Genomic DNA, 17336 nt, shown 5'->3' with positions numbered 1-17336 from the left:
TATGAATCTCAGCTTAGGTCTTCATCTCAGTGTTGTGAATTCAAACCCCACATTGGGCTTTTTGCTGGGCAGGGAGCCTACTTAGGGAGAGGAAGAGGGAAATGCAGAAAAAGAACAATGACTCTCATTTAGTAATAGGTGAGAGTTAAAGGATGGGATCCAGAACTGATACCCAAATAGTAAAAGTTTAAGTAAGAAAAAAGGGGATTAAAAACTTACAAAATATTAATAGAAAGCCATAACTAGAATAAAAAATATAAACTTTCCTAAATACCAAAAGGAATTTTTTTTCAAAAGCAAAGAGGGCACACCAAGTAGAAAAAGACACAGTAATTATAGCGTAATACATGCAAAAACTGTAAAAAATAACAGGATTAAGTCCAAACACTACCAGTCATACCAATAAATGTGAATGGCTTTAACTTAAGGTCAAAAGGCAATTTCAAAAAGGATTACACTAAACGAAAAGAACACAATGTTAAAATCCACATTTCACATTTAGGATGGAACAGGTATGAATATCTATACAACAAATAACTAGGAAATCACCTATTGAAACAAATACTACAGGAAATGCAAGGAGAAACAGAGAAACACTACTAATAGAGACTTTAACACACAGAACAAGACAGGTGAACAAAAAAAGAGTAGGGATAGACAAGAACTAAACAACATAAGGTCAATTTTTGGATATATATTGAATACTACACATCTTAATAATAGAGAACATGCAATCTTCTCAAGTATACATGGAACATTCATATGGATATGCAAAAATCTGATCATATATTAGGTCACAAAGAAAATATCAGCAGGTACTATAAAATTATTACAAATAATACTTGCCAATCACACTGCAATAGAAATAGAAATTAAAAATGCAACCAAAGAGGCTCTTCCACTTAAAAATTAAAGATATTGCAATAAACAACTTGGGCAAAATAGGGACTCAAAACAAAAATTACAGAATTTCTCAAAAATAATCATAATAACTACATCTGTAGGATTACATTCTAAGCAGTGATCAGAGAAAATTTCATAGCACTAAATACCGATATCAATAAAAAACGAACATTAGTTACATTCCCAACTGAAAGAACTAGGGAAAGAACAAGGTAAAACAAAACCCAAGGAAAAAATTAATAAATACGAACAGAAATTTTAAAATTTTAAAAATCAACATTAAAGAGGTATAAAGAACAGAAAAACAGTTGGTCAAAGTAATCCACAAAATCCTGGAAAAATGAAAACAACATAGACAAAATATTTGCTAGTTTAATAAAGAAAATAAAGGGGAGAAAGTGCATATATACAGAATAAGAAGTAACAACAAGTAACTATTGATACAGAGGAAAAAAATTTTAAACATAAAAGATGCCAATTCAAATGAAACACATCTGAAAGCCTAAAGAACACTTTCTTAGAAAAATATGGTTTAACAAACTGATTTCCTGTAAAGATAGAAAGCTTACAAAAACAATCTGCATACAAGAAATAAAGTTACCAAAGAATCACTCCGCTAAAAAGCACCAAGCCCAGATGGTTTCATGGAAGAACTGTTAAATTTGTCTACATAAAAATTAAAAAATGTTTGCAAGATTAGAAAAAAAGCATGAGCAAATTCAAAATCATGAAAAAAGATACAAAAATGGTCCTTAAACATTAACTTCACTCATTGTGAGAGGAATGCAAATTAAAGCTACCATTTCTCACCCATCAGACTGGCAAAAACTCAAAAGCTTGACAATATATTGAAGTTCTGGGGCAACAGAAAGTCTCATATATTCCTGGTAGAATTACCACAACCTTTATGGAGAAGAATTTGGCAATATGTAATAACAGTACATATGCATGTCTTCTGACTTAGTAATCCCATTTCTGGGAATCTACTCCGAAGGTATACTTCAAACAAAACAAGTATTTAAGATCATTCGCTGTAACGTTATCTGTTAATTTTGCAAAACACTAAACTACTTAATGCCCAAGTATAGCAGATTGACTGGATAAACTATGTACATCCACACAGTGGAATGCTGCCACAAGGGGTGGGGGGAGAGGGGGCTGGGAGGGGATCTCTATGAACTTAAATACTTAAATACAGTGACTTCTGGAGATGCTAAGTGAAAAAAGCAAAGTCCATCAGAGCATTACGTGAAATATCTAATAAGCACATAAGATGCTCAACTTTGTCATTAGGGAAATGCAAATTTAAACCACAAAATACCACTTTGTATCTCTAAGAATGTTTATAAAAAAAAGTCATTAACAAATGTTAGAGAGGATATGGAGAAACGGGAACCCTCATATATTGCTAGTGGGAATGTAAAGTGGTACAGTCACTTGGAAAACAGTATGATAGTTTCTTAAAAAAAATAATCACACAACCCAACAATTCCACTCTTAGGTGTTTACCCAAAAGAAATGAAAACCCATGTCAACAAAAAGACTTGCGCATCAATGATCCTAGCAGCATTATGCATCAGGGCTGAAGAGGAAGCAATTCAAATGTCCATTAACATTAAATGAATAAATGAAACAGGAGTTCATATAATGGAATACTATTTAGCAATAAGAATACTGACAGAAATGCTGACATATGCAATGACATGGATGAACATAAAAACATCATACTAAGTAAAAGAAGCCAGACTCAAAGATAATATTGTATGAATCTATTTATATGAAATGTCCAGAAAAGGAAAATCTATAGAGACAGAAGTAACTAGTGGTTGCCTGGCACAGGGGAGGAGGGAGGGTGTAGTGGGAACACACATGAATTGTAATCAGGCATGAGAAAGTTTACTGGAATGATGAAAATATTCTAAAACTGAAACAATTCTTTAAAATAAGTGAATTTTGTCAAATTACACTTCAATAAAGTTATTTTAAGGATATATATGTGAGTTTTACAATATGTACAATATGCATCAAGAAGCTGTTTTTAGAAAGCAAATGGAGTGGTTGGCCCTCCCAGTTTTCACACTGTAAGTCCTGTATACTGAGAAACTTCAGTCCTGGACAAAATGGCTGATCTCTCTATATATGTATGCTACCTTTACTATAAGAAAGGGAATGAGAAGAAAAAAAAAACCTTTATTACTTTTCTTCATAAAAGAAAACATGGTGGGGAAACAGTGAAGTTGGATATGTATGAAGGGGCTGGGGAATGGGGCAGAAGGAATGTAAGAGTAACACTTCTCAGTAAACCTTTGGTATAGTTATGACTTTTAGAAACATGTTAGTATTCCATGTATTTTAAAAATTTAATCAACAAGGATGTGAAGTGTGTGTGTAGGGGGGACCTTAAACTTGGAAAAAAACTGAAACCAATGAATCCAATTTATTTCAAATAAATAACATAATCACAGTGAGAAAAAAAGAATTAACCCAAGTAATTTATGAACACAGAATGTAATTATATATCCTTATTGGGCAGAGTACAGGTATGGAAAGAACTGCAAACAAGCTTTTAAGTGTTTTTTACAGTGACATGGGCAAAAGCAATTCTAAGAACTGTTTTAGATATACTACATGACTGACCAAGTGAATAAATTCACTTGTGCCAGAATTCTGAAAAAGCAGAGACATAGAAATATGGAATGGGGAAGTCAAGAAAAGACCCCTGAGGATGGACTGAAATTGGAGGTGTTAGTGTGAACTCATGATTTCTGAAATCAAACACAGTGTGTATATAAGCACGTGTAAACTGTACATGGCACATGCATATTTATGTGTACGGATGTACATGCACATTTCCTAATTCTGTCTGAATAGGCCTAGAAGCAGATGACACCCAGCAACCACATCCATGTGTCTAATAATATTCCCTAGGGTTTCTTAGAGAAATCGCCGATTCCTGATCCTAGAACATCTTTTATTTAAGAGAATGTGCTAAATAAATAAATAAATAAAACTACAACAGATGCCACAAGGACATAGGAGCCAGAGTGAAGGAGCTCCTACTGAGCAAATTTAAGACAATTTAAGCACCAAAGTAATGAATTATAAGCCACTGAAAAAACAGACAACCAAGAGTCCAAAACAAACTGTACACATATCTGTATAGATGAATGAATGGATAGCTGCGGCAGAAAGGGTTCCCGCTGACAGCAGAATGCTCATTGCCAAATGGTAGATGAGGACAGAACACTGGACTCAGAAAAATCAGTATTTTGCAATTAGCGAAGAATGATAAGCAAAAATCACCAAAGGCTGCTAAATCCTGGTGGAAATTTTTGACGTTATAGCATGGGCTAAAGAGTCTTCTTCAGATTGTTTATTAGACACAAGGTAAAAAACAGTAACTATATATTAGAGAAACTGAAAAACACCTTGACCGGGTGACCAAAATTACTATCACCAATGAGGAGCAGATGGACATTCTGTGCCTCCAGATGTGATGCTCTGATGACATAGTATCACTGTTTGGAGTATTCTGAGAATGTATAACCTGAATCTAATGCAGAAACCCCAAATGAGGAACATTCTATTGGCGGGGGGGGGGGGGGGGGCAAAAAGACTGCACTCTCCAAAAACATGTTGTATCAATGCCATAAAAGACAAAGGGGACATGGAAATGATCCCCAGTGGAGGGGATTTAAGGGCAAATGAACAACCAAAAGATAAAAACAAAAATGGTAAGGTTTAAGCAATAGGGGAATCTGAGTAAAAGATATATTGATGTTCTTTGTATTATTCTTGCCAATTTTCAGTAAATTTTAAATAATTTCCATATAGAAAGTTAAAAAAAAACAACAATTGGGAACTGATACCAGATGCGAACCTCATGTTTTGCTAACAAGGTTATTAAACTACAATCATTAAAAAAAAAAAAAACCTACCATCGACTATTATATCATTTCGTTTTAAAAAGTGTGAAGAGGGGCATTTTAAATATCTAAAACATAGTAGTCATACCCAAAAACAGAATGGTCCTTTAAAATGCATAAATTTATATTTAAGAAAAAAAAATCACACTGTCAATTTTTCTCATTTCCCTGTGGACAAGGGGAGCTTTGTCAGTGTGGTGTTAAGGAATTAGAATTCTAAACAACAAATGTTTTCAGCAATGGATGAAGTACAGATCAATGGAAAGAGCATGAAGGCAAACATGGAATTCAAATCCTGGTGCCAGAAGTTACCAGCTTTGTAACCTAAGTTCCCTTAGCCAGTTTCCTCACTTGCAAGGCAGATAGTTTAATCATGGGACTGTTAGGAGAATTAAATTGAATAAATGTATCTAGAATAGCACTTGACACAGGGAAGGGTGATCAACAAATGTCTCCTCTTCCTTTTCTTTCTGTTCTCTGGAGATGACTGGGGCCATGTTCGCCTTTTCCTCATTGATCCAAATGTGGCCCCATTAGGCTTATGTAAGAAACAGCATTCTCAAAAAAAAAAAAAAAGAAAGAAACAGCATTCTCCTGAGGACCTCCCTTCTGAGTAAACTTTCTGGTAAACTTCATGAAAATGGAAGCCAGAGATATTAGACAGTGAAATGGAAAGCTAGATGGCTTATAAAAACAGATGACTTGGGGAATGGCTGGTTAACTGATGAGTTCTGTTAAAGAGGTCAAGACAATTGGAAGGAAGATAGTATTAGTCTGTATTAGAAAAGTTTGCTGCTCAAAAAAGATAAAACAGTACTTTTTCTTCATATAGTCACAAGTCTATTTTGAAAACAACCATCTAATTCCAAGAATGAATAATTTATATAAAAATAAATTGTATTAAAATCACCAATTCCATCTGTTTTACCAGCTTTGTATTTTTGGAAAAAAAATCAATCCAATAAAATGTCCATAAATGAGATTGGATGAGATTCCATCCTATCATCTATTGGGTTTTTTTTTTGCTTCCTTTCATATATTTCCTGTTCATATCTAATAGGATGATTTCCTTTTATACTGCCAATGATAATAATTCTTTAAAAATCTATTTTTAAAAATAAAGAAAAAAGTTAAAAAAAAACTAAATTGCATTATAGGAAAGAAATTTATATTGCCAAACAGAAATTTAGTTTTAACACTTAAAATCTTTATAGAAGATAAACAAACCCTGATTTCCCTTTATTTTATCATATTTGAAAAATGAAATCACTTAACATGATCACTTGATACAAAATTTCCTTAAAACTTCTCTCTGGTGAAACAAAGCTCTAAATACTTAAGGAATGTGTATAACATTTTATAACACCCATGACAATTTCAAACCAACTAGCATTGGTATAGCTTCAAATTACTATTAGTTGTGGCTACTTTTGGAAAAAGGGTACAAAGCTTATTAGGGCCCAGCATACCAGAAAAACTTAGTTTTATACTGTCACAGAGTTCAAGAAGTGACATCATAGTGTGAAGACACTATAAACTGTCACTTCTTTCTCATAAGTCTCTTAAAACAGGCTGCAAAAATATTCAGTACCTCATATATATTAACTAACAAAAATATTTCCATTCATTACCTTTGCCCAGAGTGATTAAGGACCAAAAAATATAATTCTTGTTGTTTATTATCTGATAAACTGCTAGTAAGCTCCCGTTAGAAGTTCTTTAGACATTACAGCAAGTCATCTTGGTCTTCTGATCATATATATATATTCATATATATATATTCGCATATATATATATGTATTTTCTCAAGTAAAGAAATGTTTAACAGATGTAAACTATTTATTGAATATTTGCCACCAAATATTGTTAAATACATTATCTTGCAGCATATCGCTTTCAAGTTAAAATGTCAAACACCAATATTTACAATTCTTTTAAGGAATGTTATATAATGACACATTAAGGCGTAAATTCTTTTGGCTTATAATTCTTAAAAGAATGATAATAGCAAAAGTGATGCAAAATCTTCAGTGTGAGATTATGATTAAGCTACATTTTACAAAAATATGGTGTAAGATGGCAATAATCCCATTCAACATCCTGGATTAGATCCCTTCAGGAGGGACTGATAATTTATACAGTCAAACTTTAAAATTTACAGATAAAGGCAGTCCAATACTGCCACTGAGAAGTACATCTCTTAACATATACAACTTTCAGGCCACAGTTTTGAAGGTCTGAAGTATCAAGTTGGTTTGATGAATTAGTCGGTTGGCACTTATGAACACATTTATTGCCCTGTTTAAAAAAAAAAAAAAAAGCATTAATTTTATCCAAAAAATTCATCCTTTAAAAACATTTATACTTGATGCCATCCTCTAACAGTAAAAATGAAATCAATTTGGGGGAGGGGGGAAAGGCAAGTTAGTACTGAGGATCATGTTTTATACCAGCTTGGAACTGAATGGTCCTGCATCATTTGAAACTATCTAGGAATTACTGCCCCCTAGTGGTTCTAGCTAGCAATAAGGTGTTGATGGGCTGCCAATGATAGGGGGCGCCTCAACAACCAGATTTCATGAGGTTGAACAAGTAACTGGCCAAAGAGAGGATTTAAATGTAGTCTCTAGCTGACTTCAATGTAAATTACCAAAATAGTATCTGCTCCAGTATTATACTCAGCCTCAAAATCTCTACATCAGTGGACAACAAATACTTAAGAAAAACTTAACTACTTTTTTGTAAAAGTTACTTTACATTTGATTTACTCCAATCTCTTAACTTCTTTCAAAAACAAAAAACTAGGAGAATTCTAAACTACTTCCAGAATAAATCTACTTTTAAAACAAAATAATCATGTAATTTCAATATTTAAGAGCTAACAATATGTAAAAATATGTTCTTAAAAATTACTTTGTGCTACACACATTTCTCCTAACAGCCCATCGTCATGTGACTGGAATGAAAAACTGATGCCCTAGTCCCACTGTGTGGTCTAATCAGTTTCTCAGTATCATAGCTAAAACTTCTTTATTCATCCTAGACACTTCTCAGAAAAGAGGGACCAGAGAGAATTAGCTGTACCTATACAAATTCATCCCCTTATTGGAAGAGGGCTCAAAGAATAGGCTCTATTAACAGCTGTTTCAAGAAAACAGGTACAAAACTAAATCCAAAATAATGGCATGTTATTCATATACAAATAATTATCAAGAAGCTAGTGAATGGAGAAAAAGTAGTAGCCGGGAGCCTGAATAATCCATATGTAGAGTACATAACTTCAGATTAATGAAAATTAGGCTCTAAAGGAAATTCTACCTTTCGATGCGCTTATTTCACGATAATTCTTAATTAGAATCAGAAATAATGATCCCATCATGTAAATTATTCTTTTGATGTGTTTTGGTTATTCTGGTTTAGCAGTGGAGACCAAGAAAAAAACAGATGTAAGTTTATTTTCAGAACACACCTGCAAGCTTATTAAATTAAGCCATCAAGGAGCATTTCCCCTAGATATAAGAAGAGTAACAAAACCACTGATAAAATGTAGTTCAATGCCTTTAATTCATAATATAAATGTAAAGATTTCAGCCTATTTGAACTATTAAAAATAAATGAATATTAACAGAATCTTCTAATGAATTTTTATTATTTTTAAATATTATTATCACAATATTATAATGTTTGACATGGATTAAGAATCCTTCAACTTCAATGGTAGGATAAAATATTAGATGCCCCTGCCAATGATACATGAAATAATCATTATTTACGTTGTTTTTATGACTTTAAGCACTGTCAGAAAATGGTCTTGTCCACAGATTTCTAGTATTCTAACCTTATGAAAAACTCTCTATAAGGCAAAATGCTATAGAAGACATGGCCTCTCCACCAGCACATATATTATATGTACACGTGTAAAATTTATCTGTAAAAACACATAATTTTTTTTGGTTTTCTGGAGTGTTCTATAGATAACTGTATGTAAACCTAAAAACATCCAATTTACCTTTATATATACTACTTATCTTACAGAACAACAGTGAAAGTCTCCCTCCTTCTGAAGAACGGGTCACAACCTTTGTAGTACTTTTAAATCACCTGAACACTTTCTATGAAAGACTTAAACCCTGGTCCCACTCCAAACTACCTGAATCAGACTTCTGAAGTTGGGACCAAGGCACTGGAATTTTAAAAAACTAAATCAAAGTGATTCTAATGTGCAAATGGGACTGACAACCATTGCTTTCTTTAACTTGAGTTCTCAACACACCTGGCAGTATTAGTACTATCTGGAAACTTCTTAGAAATGCAAATTCCTTGGGCACCTGGGTGGTTCAGCAGGTTGTGTGTTGGACTCCTGATTTTGGCTCAGGTCATAATATCAGGGTCATGAGATCTAGCCCCAAGTCTGGCTCCACAAGCAGTCTGCATGAGATTCTTTCCCTCTGCCCCTTCCCCAATTTGCGTGCTCTCCCTCCCTCTCTCTCAAACTGAAGGAAAAAAAGAGAAAGAAATGCAAATTCTTGGGTCCACCCTAGATCTGAGAAGAAAAGGGGGGCTCCAAAAGCAAATATATGTACATGTGTAAAATGTGTATTTTATTCTGTAATAAGCCCTCAGGTGATTCTGATGCGCCTAAAGTTTGAGGACCACAGTTTCAGGTCTGTAGGCCAGTAAGCCCAATCTCACTTCCCATGTTTCTGTACAGCCTGCAGATAAGAATACTTTTACATTTTTAAATGACCAAAAAAAAAAAACAACGGTATTTTGTAACAGGTGAAAATCAAACAAAATTCAAATTTCAGTGTCTATAAATAAAGTTTTATTAGAACACAGCCATAATGTCACTTGTGTCCAAACTATGACTGCTTTTGCACCACAAGAGCAGAGGGCAAGTAGGTAGTTCTTACAAGCCCACAGAGTCAAAATATTTGCCAGGAGGTCTATCTCAGAACAAGTCTACCAACTTCTGCTCTAGACAAGTTATGGCTAGATTATCAACCAATAGTCTTTTTAGTTATTAGTTAACTTGAGTATGAACAATATAGTAAAAGGGCTTAATTTATATGGTTTTAGTATTATATAAAATCACATAATTTAATTTAAAAATAAAAAAGGATGATAAATGACACTACTTACTTGCCATCTTTAAAATAGGTTTTCAGAGTATCACTGAAACTTTTGGAGTACTTTACAAATTCTTTCTTTTGGTGTTCAAGTGCCTATAGACATCAGAGTAAGAAAAAAAAATATTAAATAAGAAAATAATAAAAGCCAAAATCAAAGACAAAAGGTTACACAGAATATAGGATGGGCTTTATATTACAAATTAAGAATTTTTAGAAGTATTTACTTAAACATGTTTTAATTCAAAGACAAAAGTAGTGGTTAATGATACGAAACTATTTTCAATAATCAAACCATCTTAGTATTGAATTCAATACAACTACTAAGTGTAAATCAACATCTAGCTGGCAGCTTATACAAGGCTTCTACAAAACTTACCCTGCGGTTCTGGTATTGATACTTCTTGAAGACATTATTCACCGTGTCAAGAAGTTCTTTTATTGCACTAGCTATATCCCTGTTGGATAAGGAAAAAAGAACCTTCTTAAAATCAGCTGTATTCGGAAGAAGTATTTTATATATATATTTATCATATATATTTATCATATATATATGTATTTTATATATATATTCCCCGCTCCCAGAATTACTAATCACACTGTTAATTACCAAACTAACACTGCATCAAGCCCAAACATCTGACTAGTTGGTTGGATGGAGTTTTAGCCTGTACCCTTTTGTGATCCTGACTTCTCTTACACTGCTGACCAAAAGTTCTGCAACTAATTTCAATCTTCCTAAACCAGTAACGTTTCATTCAGCATTACTTACTCAAATTTATAAGAATTACCTCTGCTTCTCACCTTTTCCAGGTATTTTTCCTTTCTCTGATGTAGCTGACTTCAAGCTACTATATTCTCTGTATTTGCTATCTCAGTAACAATTATATAAAATTTTACTATTACATGTAAACTCACTTTTGTATTTATCACCACTTCCAGTTACCTAGTTTTGATGTTTAAAAAGAAGTATTTCCTTTTCAGACATAGCTCTTCCAAGACACATCCACCTTCTAACAACTGCTTATACCCCTCTTCCAAAAACTCTGCTGTTGTTATTTCCTTTGGAAAATATATTTAAATTCCTGAGAGAGGCAATATTAGAATATTTTTCTACCTTAACCTTTTCAGCAATCACCCTTGGACTACATATGTATCAACACCTTCCTCCCCTTTTAAGTGGATAAAGAGAAGAAACCAGTAATTCTCATGAGTTGGCTGTTCTCCCTATCCATTTTTTTTTTCTAAACTCCTCTTGTCTTTTTATCTATGCTCTTTACAATTTTCATCTTCTAAGTGCACAGCAATTTTTATTGATCAAACTGAACTTAAACTTCTGCTGTGCAAATGCAATTCAAGAGTGAAGATATGAATTATTGAGACATAAAACTAGACCATCCCAAACATCATCTTTCATTACTTTTTAATCACAAAGGTCAGATTTCAGTTATTTCATACCTGAAACATTTCAGCTATACTAAAGAAAAAACCGAAAAGCTCTGTATCCAGATTTCTGTGTGTATATGTGTGTGTTTCACAGCATATTTCTAGTAAATATGCATGTGGGATGTCTAAGAATTACAAGTATACAGGATGTGGGTATTAAGAAATTTTTAGCCTATTCTGAAATAGTAATCACATTTGTATTAAATATTTTAATAAATAATTACTTATTACCTCCTGTATGTCAAACACTGATATCAGGCTGAACATTAAAACATTTAAATAAGACAATGAATATTACATAGAAGTGGTATTTGTCCACTCATTTTTTTTTTCTCTTTTTGTCTCTGGTTTAGGAATAGCAGTTTTAACTTACATAATTGTTCCTTTCATTTATGATTTCAAGTAAGTTGACTCCTGTATTGCTATGATGTGCATAAATTCACCATTGCTTAATAAGATGATGTCATAAGACCATGACATGAGAAAAATAACAATTTCAACAAATAAGTATTTGGAAGGTACTTCAAATCCACAATGAACCCATTTAAAGCAGAATATAATGGAGCAAACTACAATGATCAGTGAGATGTTTATACACAACTACTTTGTAGAATACTATTCTGCTTTAAAAAGGGATTATAAAAATATGCTTCACGGCTAACAGACAAGATGAACATGTATCCATATACAATAATGGCTAGAATCCATGGGTCAAAAAAGTATGAATTCTCACTCACCTGTAAAGGGGAGAAAAAAAAAAAAAAAAAAAAAAAAAAAGCAAGCGTTTTCTAAATGGTATCCCAGACTTACTATGAGTATTGGGAATCTGTCTGCACCTTAAAAAAAAAAAAAAAAAAAACTTAAAAAATAAGCCCCCAGGTGATTTTGTTGATGAACCAAATTTGGAAACCCATGTTTGGGATCCTAGAGCCTAGAACTAAGGTTTGATCTATTATTGGCCATAGAGCTTTATAAAGAGCTCTACAGAATGACCCAGGCTGTTTATCCCCAGGCCTGGCCTTCTCTAAAAACAATCTGTAGCAATTTATATCAAATACTACATCATCTGTATGTATACAGAACAGTATTTTCACTTAAGGTGCTAGAGTCTGTAGCAGGGAAGCTAAATTATATTAGTAACCAAGGGTTTGTTTCCTACAAGAGAAAATAATCAGCTCCAAAAAATACTGCAGACAATTAAACAGATCAAGAAGCGGAGAAAACCTGAGGGTAAAATAACTACAGTGTAATTATAAACAGTCTGGAGTTAAGTGATTCTGTGACAAGGGACAGACAGTAGGGTATTATATATAGCAGGACCAAATTTTAGCAATTTCCAGCTTTTAGTGCTATAACTTCGGGGAAACATACTTTCAAAGAGAAGATAACAGGCATCAGAGGAAATGTAAACATATATTTTATCAAAAAACTGCAATAGTAGATTTTCTAATCATGTAACCCAAATTTATATAACATGTATTTATGTGAATTCTAAAGGAAGAAAAGTCCTATGCTGTGTGTTTAGTTAGGTCTAGACTGGACATCTCTATAAAAGCTTCTCTGAAGCCACCAGGAAAACCAAACTCTGGTGAATTTTAGGGCATGAATATGCAAATACATATTGTAAACAGTGATAAATGCATGGCTTTCTGGTTTATTAATTCACAAGTCTCTACTAGTCATTCATTAGAACGTATGAGACCTAAAAAACCCTATAAATTAAATTTATGTATGTCCTTTCTCTCAGTTCTTAAAACTGTTACTTTCATCTTCATACGTAGAAACTAGAATAACAGAAGCTAAGCAACTTATCCAAGGTCACACAGCTAAATGTGGGAATAGAAATTCAAGCCTAGGTCTGCTAACATACACAAAAATACCTACATATTTGTTAGCTGACAGAAATCTTTTTTCTCCTTAATATAATCTATGAAATCACATACAGTACTTGGGATAATAAGTATCTGATACATGTTTCTTGAAAAATATTGCTATAAAATAAATGAAGAAGATAACTACCTTATGTATGAAAAAGTAAAATATTTTAAGATTTTTTTTTTTTTTTTGACAGAGATCACAAGTAGGCAGAGAGAGATGGGGAGACAGGCTCCCTGCTGAGCAAAGAACCCAATGCGGGGCTCAATCCCAGGACCCTGGGATCATGACCTGAGCTGAAGGCAGAGGCTTTAACCCCACTGAGCCACACAGGCACCCCGAAAAAGTAAAATATTTTAAAGAAAAAACAGTAACTACACTGTTACATTGTGCCTGAAGGATAAGTCATTTTTTATTTTGGTGCAATTTTATCTACTTATTTGTTAAACAATTAACCATGAGGACAAGATGTAGCAAAATGTATCAATATATACCAGTGATACAAATAATTACATACCTATCTATGTTAATTTACACATGGTCTCATAAATATATATTATCAACAAACTTTCCAGGGCCAATTATACCTCCTAAAATGATTAAGAAATAAATTTTAACTGCTGATACTTCCAACTCAGTTGTGCAGAGTGCAATCCAGTAAACAGAACTAAAATATTACTACTGCCCCATAAATGAGAGACAAGTCCCTAATTGGGCCTCTGTCAGTGACTATGGACAAGATCTTGGCCTCCCGATCTCAACTTCCATATGATTAAAATGTGGCTGTTTATACAGTGTTTTTCAAATGTATCTCTCTAAAGCCACAATGGGTTTAACAGAGATACCTTAGGGACTCCCTCAGAGGGGTAGGATGGTTAAAGGAGCAGGATGAGGGCTTTGGGCCTACCATATCTAGCCTAGCTTCAACCATAGCACTCTTCTCTCTCTTACCTACTGGCATTCTATATTAAGATATCCTTTATCACACATCTTCCAGATAGCTGAAACTTTCTTTAATCACTAAGTCAGACCAGCATTATTCATCTCAGACTGGGAAGCAGCAGAGAAGACCATGGAGTGAGTCTGCCTGGGTTTGAACCCAGATCTACCAACTTACCAGCTCTGTGGCCTTGGAAAAGTTACTTCATTTCTTCACCAGTTATAGCAGTGTTATATAATACATTAATATATGTAAAATGCTTAAAAAAGCAATGAGAATGTAATTCTAATACGTGACTGCTATTAAGATGGCATTGATTCAATAAACCTTTCCTTCACTGACCTGAGGCAAAATTTGCTGAAAATATTATTTTTTAAATGTCAAATCTTCACAGAAATGTAGCATAGATCATAAGCAAATATGTTGTTTTTGTTCTTATTATTTGAAAATTCTAAAAATAAGCTGTTTAAACAACTATGCTTCAGATAACTGGCAATTTATCCTTTTATGAGCTAAACATGTTTACTTTATATCAGACTAAAAATAAAAATCCATAAACAGTTGACTATCTTCCTTTTTCCAATATTAAAAATAGTTAAAGGAAGTTGGGGTTTTCCTATAAGGGTAAAATATTTACCTCAGGATTTGCTGTGACATGAATTTTAGCTAGGCAATGAAAAGTCTTTTTCGTACTTTCAGGTTCTCAATCAGAAGACCTAAAAGAGGAGGGTCACTCCTTAATAGCTGGGTTGCATACCCATCACAAACTATTGCTTTCTAAAGTGAGATTGTCTGCCCCCATACCACTCAAAATAGGTGCCCAAACTAGCTAAAATAGCATTTTGCAATGTGAATTACGAAAAATACTGTTTCCAGGAGATGGATGTTAATATTTACTATAAGTGAACTTCTTCCCATTCTTTAAAGATACGAAGCATGACGATGCAGCCTCTTTCAAAAACAACAACAAAACCTGTGCTAAATCTTTCAATTTCTACTTGTGGTTTCACCAAAAGGTTGTACTGCTAGTGCCACTCAATTATTCCCAATTTTCTTCATATTATACCCAGGGAGGCTGAAGAAAACTGAGACTCTTTACTCATCCAGAAATTATGTATGGATTTTCCCCCTCAGTCTCCCACCTTCTTTAACCTGAGGAGACTGCCCGATCTGAGAACCACCGCTTAAGGATGACCCTTCTTGCGGCTCCTTACCAGTCAGCCTCCTAGCCCCATGCGTATTTTCGGTCTTATTTAACCTGTATCCCAAAGGTTTAGGATTTGGAGATTTACAATTTGGCTAATATTTAAAGATGCTATTCAAGCCTAACAGTACATTACTTATTCTAACGACTTATGCCATTTCTGAAACAAAAACAATACTGGTATCCTGTTACCAATACTATAATTTTTTTGCATTATTTTTTAGTTCAAACTATATTCCAATTATTGTACATTTCATTACTGTTTTTATATTAACATTCTAAAAAATGTTATCGTACTCTAAAGCCAAATACCACAGCTTAGAAGTTAGTATCAACATGCAGCACTTAAAAATAATCAAGTCTGATTTCAAATTAATATTTTAATTTAATATTACTGTCATACCAAAATAAAACACCTAGTATGAGCGGTTCCTTTGAAATACTTTCAAGAAAAGAAGAACCAAAGCCAAAAGTTGCTTACTTGATTGTCTGCAGAAACCTCACTCTGTCATTGATCTCATCTGGGATCTTACTGAGAATCTGTTTAAGTGCTCGTGCCTTTTCATTTAGGTCCTGGAATTCTGGCTCTGGTCGTTCAATCATATACTCTGATAAAATAAATACATAATAAAAACCATCATGCAACTCCATGACAAATTCAAGTCTACAAATTCCCAATGCTGGTTAAAGAGGTGGAGAGAAAAGAGAAAGGGAAAGGAAAGGAAAGGAAAGACAAGGCTGAAAGGCAGAATTCATTAAAGTTCAACTTAGCTCTCCCAAGTAAAAGTATCAGAAGATGAAAGACTAAACATTTCCAATTTGGAATAAATGGAAACTGCATGAAATCTTAAAACAAACAAATAAATAAAAGATACGCTAAATCAAATTTATCAGGCCTCTGAAGCTGTATTTCACAAGGAAACCTTGAAGTAATAACATCCATAACAAATATAATTACAGTATGTATCTGTCAAAGGGCAAGAGTTTAATAAAAACCTCTATAATGAATATGTAATAGGCTCATGATTTCAAAACCCAACCTACTAATATCTTCAGCACATTCTTGAAATCTCACTTGAAAACAAAAATAATTTATACAGATCTTTCCTTCATTATCATCACAATAATAACAGTAACAGTAAGAAAGGGGAGGAGAAAGGGAAGGGCAGAAGACCCATTTGTCAAATAAATACTTGGAGGACGTGCTTTTCAACAACTGTTAAGAGAATTACAGGAGGCTCTGACTACCTTCTACATCATCAGCTGCCATTCGAAGAAGGGACTCTGTGAAGTTAACTTCTACACTTTTTTTCTCTAAAATTTTCATAATGATGTCTTGTGTGAGTCCTGGATTTTCTTTTTCAGCCTATAAAGAAGAGAAAGCTAGTTTTAAAATACAGAAGCTCAATCAGCATTTTAAAGCCAAAACGTAATTGTTTAGAACCTGCTGGGAACTTCTTAGAGTGATCAACTTATGACAGCAGAAATCTTGGTAAAGCAGGTGCAGTGACGGCATTCACTTATGTTTTGTCAAGAACTTATACATCGGTGACTTACTACAGCCATGGTCCCATTTGCCATTTGAACATAAAGTACTTAACATTTCCTATTTCTCCTCTACTTTCACTTGCAATCAAACTACTAACAAAAACAGAAATAAAGATTATACATATTTTGGTAATCCATCAATTACTCTATTCAGTAGTTTAAATACACTAAGGATTTTTAGCTTTTTTTCATTAGCTAATATTTCAACAAGAGGATCAAGCAATAACTTATCTTACCAATACTTTGCAGATTCTTTGCACTTAAATGAACAGAATGTCAGGAAAAACAAAAATGAAAACAGAAACACAGGATTTCTTTTGCAGGTTTTATTTAAGCTATACCATCCTTCACTTTCCCACATAACA

At 33.5% G+C, this 17336-nt stretch overlaps 1 protein-coding gene across 2 annotated transcripts in view; it reads right to left on the bottom strand.

The window, feature by feature from the left end:
• Positions 1-681: 681 nt before the first annotated feature.
• Positions 682-17336, bottom strand: part of PDCD10 (programmed cell death 10) — a 48804-nt gene continuing 32149 nt past the window's right edge. For both annotated transcript variants that reach the window (XM_046002148.1, XM_046002149.1), the window contains exons 4-8: positions 16672-16789; positions 15905-16031; positions 10338-10416; positions 9972-10054; positions 682-7127 (exon numbers count right to left, since the gene is read on the bottom strand). In XM_046002148.1, the coding sequence (XP_045858104.1) occupies positions 7046-7127; positions 9972-10054; positions 10338-10416; positions 15905-16031; positions 16672-16789 (489 nt within the window). In that variant the 3' untranslated portion in view covers positions 682-7045. The remainder of the gene's footprint in view (positions 7128-9971; positions 10055-10337; positions 10417-15904; positions 16032-16671; positions 16790-17336) is intronic.

This window comes from Meles meles, chromosome 4 (assembly GCF_922984935.1).
Source record: "Meles meles chromosome 4, mMelMel3.1 paternal haplotype, whole genome shotgun sequence".
Lineage (NCBI taxonomy): Eukaryota > Metazoa > Chordata > Mammalia > Carnivora > Mustelidae > Meles > Meles meles.
The sequence above is the reverse complement of the archived record's forward strand: the minus strand, read 5'-3'. Positions and strand labels throughout refer to the sequence as shown.